The sequence below is a fragment of the Dermacentor albipictus genome, chromosome 5 (genome assembly GCF_038994185.2).
Source record: "Dermacentor albipictus isolate Rhodes 1998 colony chromosome 5, USDA_Dalb.pri_finalv2, whole genome shotgun sequence".
NCBI classification, from domain to species: Eukaryota; Metazoa; Arthropoda; class Arachnida; order Ixodida; family Ixodidae; genus Dermacentor; species Dermacentor albipictus.
The window spans coordinates 18202625-18212251 of NC_091825.1; the positions used below are offsets into that span (position 1 = coordinate 18202625).

Genomic DNA, 9627 nt, shown 5'->3' on the forward strand with positions numbered 1-9627 from the left:
AGATTGATTCGCAATGCAAGTTTATAATCTTCAACGGCAACTGTCGCTGCAAACAGGTGGGACACTGTCCAATCAGCTTGCGCTGCTGGTTTCCTCTTGTTACCAAACCACTAGGTGCAATGACAAAAGTGAGCAGTTTACAGGCTGGCGTTAATGGTGTAAGCGTATCTCGACATGCAAATTTTATTTCTGGTCTTCTACCAGAAGGTGCGCCACTTTTCTTCTGCCAATAAAATGACACGTCCTGCTCACTCCCTTGTGGCCTCTTTGTATGCGCGTGAGTAGATCAGTAGGTCCGTAGTTTGCAAGTACAGCAAACCTTCACCAAGCATCTTGAAAACATGAAAAAACGGCTAGAGGTAAAACAGGAAGTCAAGCACCAAGCAGCCCTCGAACCTATCCTGCAGCAGCAGCAGCAACATCAATGACAGGCCATTGAGACCCTCACGGCAACAGTCAACCAACACGAGACAGCCCCTGATGGCTTCGTTATCCATGTTAACAAGACTTTTGCCAAAATGCGGGAACGCACAGAAGCTTTCGAGAAAATGTTGGAGCAAAGCAGAAAGAAGTCAAAGTATCCAGCCAAACAGGCACGCATGAGCGAAAATATGGAAGGCCAAGAATGATAGCACACCCTAGGATAAGATACCACAAAGGGAAACATGAATCAAGATATGGTATTGAAATCGTAGATCCATCCGAAGCAAAAGACAAAATCTTGCAACTAGCGACAGAAAAGAATCGCGACGTCATAGCCTTGCAAGGAAACAAAACCGCAAAATCAACATCTGGGGTACAACACTCACATAGCGGAAGGGAGGATCCACATGGCTATCCTAACACAAGACCTGCTAGTCGCATAACAGCATCAGATTAACAATCAAATAGAACACACCTTCGTTTAGATACATCCCGCCAAGAAAACGGAGCAGATCCATTTGATACTCAACGTATATAGCCCCCCCCCGAGGGGAATCTCTCGCCAGCTTCGATGCCCACCTGAGAGAAGTGAAGAAGCATGCGAGAGGGCACACCCCCGTGGCTAATAAGGCCCACAAAGCGCAGACACATTGAAATAGAAAAGCAGTGAGACAACTTGAAATTTCGCCATCTTGCACGAAAAAGGCACAAGAGCCTCTGATTAGCTCTCTGAGCAAGCACTGCGGGCGGGCCAGGATCATTTTTGGCAGGGGGTGTTCACGGCTCGTCCGAAGCAGCGCGGTCATGGTAGGGAGAGCGGTTAGATGGAGCCGTGCCACCGGGTTGCCCCACTACCACGAGGGCAAGCCAACTTCCGGGGCACTCTTCCGCGACTTGACGCTCGATATATCGCGAGTCGCTGCTATTTTGTTTGATGTAAGCGTATTTTTTTTTATGCCGTCTCCAACTGCACCATGTCCAAAAATTTTTCGATATATAGAATAATTCAATGTAAATGGGTTCGATATAGTGAGGTTAGACTATACTACCATAGGTTTTCTGAGCTCCGGCCACCTAGGGTGTGACAAGGTTTCCCTGTACACAAAAAATGTTGCTGTGTTTGACAATCGCTGTACATGTTTTAGAATTGGTAATTTCAATGAACACTTTTTCGATTAAAATTATCCAGCAAAATGATAAATCTTCATCAATGTTCACCTTTAATTTATTCGACTTTATTGATTTGACATGTCCAGTTAATCGTTTTCTAGAGTTTGACCAGAGGGGTGTGGACATTCTTAAATCGTACTAGCACAGCGGAGCACGAGCAGGGAAGATCTGGCTGTGGTAGAGCGACTATCGACCGTATTTATGAGTTCCGAGTGATGTCCAGCTGACCGGTTCCGATCTCTTCTCCCACACCGCACAGGCCACCATGCCCTCCGTGGCCGAAGGCTTGAAATGTCCTCATAATTTAAGGAAGCTTTAGCTCGAGTGCTCCAATCTAAATACATGTAAAACGAGAATTAGTTTTTAAAGGCAACCACAGCATCACATTTGAGGAGGTTTGTTGCATTTAAAAGAAAAAAACTCCTAATCTAGTGACTGTTCGTTCGAATTTTTTAGTTAGGTCGTCCATTTTTTATTAAAGATCAGCAATATGAAAAATTTTCACGAAACGAAACTATCAAGTTTACAACATTGTAATTCAACAACGAAAAAGGATAATACAATTCCGTGAATTGCGTCAAATAGTACATCTAAAGCGGACAAAATGGATACGTTACATATGAATCAAAAAAGAATGTAATATAGAAATACAGCTTTTGCAGAACCCTTGTAACCAACGTAACAAATTCACATAAAATGTAACATGACATACAGAATTTGTCCGCTTTGAACGATCTAATGGATGCCGCTTGCAGAATCGCGATATCTATTCTTGATGAAGAGCTATGAATTTGTAAACTTAGTCCTTCTATATTTTTCAAACTGTCGAATATTTGAAAATCACTTTAACAAAATTTAGGCCCTAAATATAAATTGCATTTGCAATAGTTACTAGAATTTAACGTTCTCTGTCAAATGCAATAACTATCAGTAAATCAGCCCAGAGGTTATCTCAGCAAAACGTTTTTGTGTTTTACATGTATTTGAATAGGCCGCGTCGCACTTGGGCCCGAGCTAAAGCTTCCTCTTAAGGCATAATGTTGGAAACTCCAGAATCCATTACTTGTGCTGGCCATCATCCAACATCAGCCTGGTTACGCCCACTGCAGGGTAAAGGCCTCTCCCATACTTCTCCAACAACCCCGGTCATGTACAAATTGCGCCATGTCGTCCCTGCAAACTTCTTAATCTCATCCTCCCACCTAACTTTCTGCCGCCCCGTGCTTCCAATCCGTGTTTCGGATTGGATTCACTTGGAATCCAATCCGAAACCCTTAATAAGCATCGGTTATCTTCCCTCCTCATGACATGTCCTGCCCAAGCATTTTTTTCTTGATTTTAACTATGATGTCATTAACCCGCGTTTGTTCCCTCACCCAATCAGCACTTTTCCTATCCCTTAACGTTACACCCATCATTCTTCTTTCCATAGCTCGTTGCGTCGTCCTCAATTTAAGCAGAACCCTTTTCGTAAGCCTCCATGTTTCTGCCCGATATGTGAGTACTGGTAAGACACAGCTGTTATACGCTTTTCTCTTGAGAGATAGCGGCAACCTGCTGTTCATGATTTGAGAATGCCTGCCAAACGCACCCCAGCCCATTCTTGTTCTTCTGGTTATTTCAGTCTCATAATCCGGATCCGTGGTCACTACCTGCCCTAAGTAGATGTATTCCCTTACCACTTCCAACGCCTTGCTACCTATCGTAAACTGCTGTTCTCTTCCGAGATCGTTAAACATTATTTTAGTTTTCTGCAGAATAATTTTCAGACCCACCCTTCTGCTTTGCCTCTCCAGGTCAGTGAGCATGCGTTGCAATTGGTCTCCTGAGTTACTAAGCAAGGCATTATCATCAGCGAATCGCAAGTTGCTAAGGTATTCTCCATCAACTTTTATCCCCAATTCTTCCCACTCTTGGTCTCTGAATACCTCCTGTAAACACGCTGTGAATAGCATTGGAGAGATCGTATCTCCCTGTCTGAAGCCTTCCTTTATTGGGATTTTGTTGCTTTCTTTATGGAGGCCTACGGTGGCTGTGGAGCCGCTATTGATATCATTCGGTATTTTTACATATGGCTCATCTACACCCTGATTCCGTAATGCCTCCATGACTGCCGAGGTTTCGACTGAATCAAACACTTTTTCGTAATCAATGAAACCTATATATAAGGGTTCGTTGTATTCCGCACATTTCTCTGTTATTTGAACGAAAAAACCAGTCAAAAACACAAAGGACAAGAGAAGAAGTTCAAGACACAACGACTGGGATTTACACAAGTACACAAGGATGAAAAACAGCGATGTCTGTCTGAAGGGGTTGACGTTCTTCTGAAGGTTGATGGCAAGCAGTCAGGAAACAGAAACCGAGTACTCAAAAAAAAAAAAACCAGTCGTTGTGTCGTGAACTTCTTCTCTTGTCCTTTGTGTTTTTGACAGGTTTTTTCGTTCAAGTATGTACCAACTGGCCCAGATTTCAACCCCTCTGTTATTTGATTGATAGTGTGACTATGGTCTGTTGTTGAGTAGCCTTTACGGAATCCTGCCTGGTCCTTTGGTTGACAGAAGTCTAAAGTGGACCTGATTCTATTTGCAATTACCTTAGTAAATACTTTTTAGGCAACGGACAGTAAGCCGATCGGTCTAAAATTTTTCAAGCCTTTGGCGTCCCCTTTCTTATGAATTAGGATTATGTTAGCGTTTATCCAAGGTTCCAGTACCCTCGAGGTCATGAGGTATTGTGTATATAGTGTGGCCAGTCTTTCTAGAAAAATGTTCCCACCATCGAAGTCGAGGTTTTGACGGAAGCCCGTCTGGTCGGGAGGCATCATGAAGAACGGTAAAAAAGAAGGACACCGACCACTGAATGAATACAAGAAAAGACGTTTCGGCTCCCCTGACGGGAGCCTTGTTCACAATGAAATCAAGGGCGTGCGATACAATGTTTATATGGTTTTAAAATATGTTGTAAGCAGCGCGTGTAGATGGGAGGGAGGGTTCCGTCATTCCGGTTGAGGGTGTTATCTGTCATTTGGATTAGGAGAGATTCCAAGTGGTGTCTTGACGTCAAATTTCTTTCTTTTTCTAATATCTTCGCGTTATCCCAATCAATCCTGTGGTCCAAGTCATCTGCATGCTCTGCCAAGGCGTTTGAGGCGACTTTTTTCTTTTTTACATCGTTGATATGCTGCTTCAACCGCTGTTCGAAATTTCCTGTCTCGCCGATATATACGCAGTCGCAGTCTTCACATGGAATCCCGTAGACGATGCCAGGAAACTTAGTCTTTGGAAGCTTGTCTTTCACGTTTACCAGCCGGTGGCGCAATTTTTGGGACGGTACGTGAGCTACCTGGACGTCATAGCCGCGTAGAACGCGGGCTAAGCCCTCGCTCACACCGGGCACATACGGTATGGGGGCGCGTTTTCTTGGGAGCACACAGTCAGGCCTTGGGGGCTGAGACAGATGGCGTTCCACCGAGTTCACAAACGACTTCGGGTAGCCACATGCCGAGAGATTACGGTGGACCTCTTGTAAATCGGCAGCACGGCTTTGTGGCGTTGTGCAGATACGCTTGGTTCTGCCGACAAGAGAGGCTACCACCGATCTCTTCTGGTTTATCGGGTGCACTGAATTAAAATGCAGATACCTGCCTGTGTGTGTGCTCTTTCTGTACACGGTGAATGCCAGACTGCGCCTGTCACGCTTTACGAGGACGTCCAGAAAAGGAAGCTCGCCATCTTTTTCTTCCTCGACTGTGAATTGTAAGGACGCTTCAATACTGTTCAAATGTGACAAAAATGAAGGAATTTGTTCTCGCTGAATTATGCAGAACACATCGTCTACGTAACGTAGGAAGACTCTGGGCGGCGAGTTGAAAGAGGCGAGTGCTCGACGCTCAAGCCATTCCATAGTTAAATTTGCAGTGGTTACCGAAATGGATGCGCCCATCGGTGTCCCGTGCACTTGCCTGTAGAAGGTGCCTTCAAAAGTGAAGTAAGTGTTCTCCAGGCAGAACAGGAGGAGCCTCTTCAAGTCAGGAACGTCGATGGGCGTCCTTTCTGGTAGGGTAGGGTCATCGTCCAGAGCGGCGGTGCAAGTTTCCGCGGCGAGTCGAATAGGAACGCTTGTAAAAAGCGACACGACGTCGAACGAGACAAGCGCTTCTTGATCGTCGAGAGTAAAATGACGAATCTTGTTTATGAAGTCTTCAGAATGGCGAACGTGCGTGCTGCCTCTACCAACGAGAGGGGAAAGAACCTTATGAAGGTATTTCGACAGTTTATGAAGCGGAGAGCGAGTAAAATCAACAATAGGTCGCATCGGCACGTTAGGTTTATGTATTTTTGGCAAACCGTAGAGCGCCGGCGCCGAACCGTTAGTGCACAGAAGGGAGAAGTACAACCCTTTGTGCCTTGGATCTACAAACCGGAACACATCCGTAAGAAGCTTCTGTAGCTCCCTCTGTATCTTCAGCGTGGGATCCTTCTTCAGACGACTGTACGTTGCCTCGTCCGCAAGAAGTGACAGCATCTTGTCACGGTAGTCAGTCCTGTTGAGTAGCACCGTGGCGTTGCCCTTGTCAGCCGGGAGGATGACGAGATTTTGGTTTGAGCGAAGGTCTTTGATCGCCTTGTTTTCTTCCGCTGAAAGCGGGGAGGCGGAGGGGTGTGCGCGAAGCCGCGAAAGAATGCCTATGGTGCGGGTTCGTGCCTCCTCCCTCTTTGAAGGTTCAATTTGGCTGATAGCATTTTCTACCGCACAGACCAACCTTTTTGCATCCTTCTGCGGTCCAAGGTTGAAGTTCAAGCCCAGGCTCAGGACTGCGAGTTCTGCCGAATTGGGCTTGTGCGACCAGAGATTGTGCACGGCGGACGGGGCAACGTTTCTGTGCAAGGCATCAGCGGGTGGCGACAGTCTAGCAAGTTTTCTTTCGTGAGTCTCCTGCGTACGACGGGATTGTAGCCTGGCCTTGAAATTTGCGTGTAGTTGAATGCTTGCGAACTCGTCTGGGACCCGGTGCTCAAGGCGACGGCGCGCAAAGAAAGCTTCATTTTGTAGGTTCCTCACGAACTGTCTGCATTCCAAGATCCTGGCTTGTAAAAGAAGTTTTTCCGCCTTGGCAACCACGCTGAAACCAAAACTTGAACGTACAGGCCTGTTGAGACGTAGCGAGCGTGGAATAAGTCCTCGGGACTTGCAGGTCAGGTTGAAGTTAAGATGATTTTTGAATGCAGAAGCTCTGCTTGTCAGTGAAATGTACTGGCGAATCTCGGTGATGACTGGCTGGCCGTACGCCCGGCGAAGGTTAATGAAGTCGAGGTTTTGACGGAAGCCCGTCTGGTCGGGAGGCATCATGAAGAAGGGTAAAAAAGAAGGACACCGACCACTGAATGAATACAAGAAAAGACGTTTCGGCTCCCCTGACGGGAGCCTTGTTCACAATGAAATCAAGGGCGTGCGATACAATGTTTATATGGTTTTAAAGTATGTTGTAAGCAGCGCGTGTAGATGGGAGGGAGGGTTCCGTCATTCCGGTTGAGGGTGTTATCTGTCATTTGGATTAGGAGAGATTCCAAGTGGTGTCTTGACGTCAAATTTCTTTCTTTTTCTAATATCTTCGCGTTATCCCAATCAATCCTGTGGTCCAAGTCATCTGCATGCTCTGCCAAGGCGTTTGAGGCGACTTTTTTCTTTTTTACATCGTTGATATGCTGCTTCAACCGCTGTTCGAAATTTCCTGTCTCGCCGATATATACGCAGTCGCAGTCTTCACATGGAATCCCGTAGACGATGCCAGGAAACTTAGTCTTTGGAAGCTTGTCTTTCACGTTTACCAGCCGGTGGCGCAATTTTTGGGACGGTACGTGAGCTACCTGGACGTCATAGCCGCGTAGAACGCGGGCTAAGCCCTCGCTCACACCGGGCACATACGGTATGGGGGCGCGTTTTCTTGGGAGCACACAGTCAGGCCTTGGGGGCTGAGACAGATGGCGTTCCACCGAGTTCACAAACGACTTCGGGTAGCCACATGCCGAGAGATTACGGTGGACCTCTTGTAAATCGGCAGCACGGCTTTGTGGCGTTGTGCAGATACGCTTGGTTCTGCCGACAAGAGAGGCTACTACCGATCTCTTCTGGTTTATCGGGTGCACTGAATTAAAATGCAGATACCTGCCTGTGCCTGTGATACCTGCCACGGTGCTACTCAACAGGACTGACTACCGTGACAAGATGCTGTCACTTCTTGCGGACGAGGCAACGTACAGTCGTCTGAAGAAGGATCCCACGCTGAAGATACAGAGGGAGCTACAGAAGCTTCTTACGGATGTGTTCCGGTTTGTAGATCCAAGGCACAAAGGGTTGTACTTCTCCCTTCTATGCACTAACGGTTCGGCGCCGGCGCTCTACGGTTTGCCAAAAATACATAAACCTAACGTGCCGATGCGACCTATTGTTGATTTTACTCGCTCTCCGCTTCATAAACTGTCGAAATACCTTCATAAGGTTCTTTCCCCTCTCGTTGGTAGAGGCAGCACGCACGTTCGCCATTCTGAAGACTTCATAAACAAGATTCGTCATTTTACTCTCGACGATCAAGAAGCGCTTGTCTCGTTCGACGTCGTGTCGCTTTTTACAAGCGTTCCTATTCGACTCGCCGCGGAAACTTGCACCGCCGCTCTGGACGATGACCCTACCCTACCAGAAAGGACGCCCATCGACGTTCCTGACTTGAAGAGGCTCCTCCTGTTCTGCCTGGAGAACACTTACTTCACTTTTGAAGGCACCTTCTACAGGCAAGTGCACGGGACACCGATGGGCGCATCCATTTCGGTAACCACTGCAAATTTAACTATGGAATGGCTTGAGCGTCGAGCACTCGCCTCTTTCAACTCGCCGCCCAGAGTCTTCCTACGTTACGTAGACGATGTGTTCTGCATAATTCAGCGAGAACAAATTCCTTCATTTTTGTCACATTTGAACAGTATTGAAGCGTCCTTACAATGCACAGTCGAGGAAGAAAAAGATGGCGAGCTTCCTTTTCTGGACGTCCTCGTAAAGCATGACAGGCGCAGTCTGGCATTCACCGTGTACAGAAAGAGCACACACACAGGCAGGTATCTGCATTTTAATTCAGTGCACCCGATAAACCAGAAGAGATCGGTAGTAGCCTCTCTTGTCGGCAGAACCAAGCGTATCTGCACAACGCCACAAAGCCGTGCTGCCGATTTACAAGAGGTCCACCGTAATCTCTCGGCATGTGGCTACCCGAAGTCGTTTGTGAACTCGGTGGAACGCCATCTGTCTCAGCCCCCAAGGCCTGACTGTGTGCTCCCAAGAAAACGCGCCCCCATACCGTATGTGCCCGGTGTGAGCGAGGGCTTAGCCCGCGTTCTACGCGGCTATGACGTCCAGGTAGCTCACGTACCGTCCCAAAAATTGCGCCACCGGCTGGTAAACGTGAAAGACAAGCTTCCAAAGACTAAGTTTCCTGGCATCGTCTACGGGATTCCATGTGAAGACTGCGACTGCGTATATATCGGCGAGACAGGAAATTTCGAACAGCGGTTGAAGCAGCATATCAACGATGTAAAAAAGAAAAAAGTCGCCTCAAACGCCTTGGCAGAGCATGCAGATGACTTGGACCACAGGATTGATTGGGATAACGCGAAGATATTAGAAAAAGAAAGAAATTTGACGTCAAGACACCACTTGGAATCTCTCCTAATCCAAATGACAGATAACACCCTCAACCGGAATGACGGAACCCTCCCTCCCATCTACACGCGCTGCTTACAACATACTTTAAAACCATATAAACATTGTATCGCACGCCCTTGATTTCATTGTGAACAAGGCTCCCGTCAGGGGAGCCGAAACGTCTTTTCTTGTATTCATTCAGTGGTCGGTGTCCTTCTTTTTTACCCTTCTTCATGATGCCTCCCGACCAGACGGGCTTCCGTCAAAACCTCGACTTCATTAACCTTCGCCGGGCGTACGGCCAGCCAGTCATCACCGAGATTCGCCAGTACATTTCAC

At 47.1% G+C, this 9627-nt stretch overlaps 1 protein-coding gene across 1 annotated transcript; it reads right to left on the minus strand.

Annotated features, from left to right (window-relative positions):
• Positions 1–353: 353 nt before the first annotated feature.
• LOC139060258 (uncharacterized) lies at positions 354–6942 on the minus strand. Its single transcript, XM_070539353.1, has 4 exons — positions 5943–6942; positions 5558–5648; positions 1003–1045; positions 354–401 (listed from the first exon to the last, which is right to left on the minus strand). The coding sequence occupies exons 1-4, from the start codon at positions 6940–6942 to the stop codon at positions 354–356; spliced, it is 1182 nt and encodes a 393-aa protein (XP_070395454.1).
• Positions 6943–9627: the final 2685 nt, after the last annotated feature.

Bases quoted from the DNA above. Each gene is read 5' to 3' on its own strand.
- LOC139060258 (XM_070539353.1), bottom strand. From the start codon at position 6,942: ATGCCTCCCGACCAGACGGGCTTCCGTCAAAACCTCGACTTCATTAAC. The intron at 5,649-5,942 runs GTTTGCCAAAAA...CTACCCTACCAG, and splicing joins TTCGGCGCCGGCGCTCTACG to AAAGGACGCCCATCGACGTT. The intron at 402-1,002 runs GTGGGCATCGAA...CTGCTGCTGCAG, and splicing joins TGCTTCTTCACTTCTCTCAG to GATAGGTTCGAGGGCTGCTT.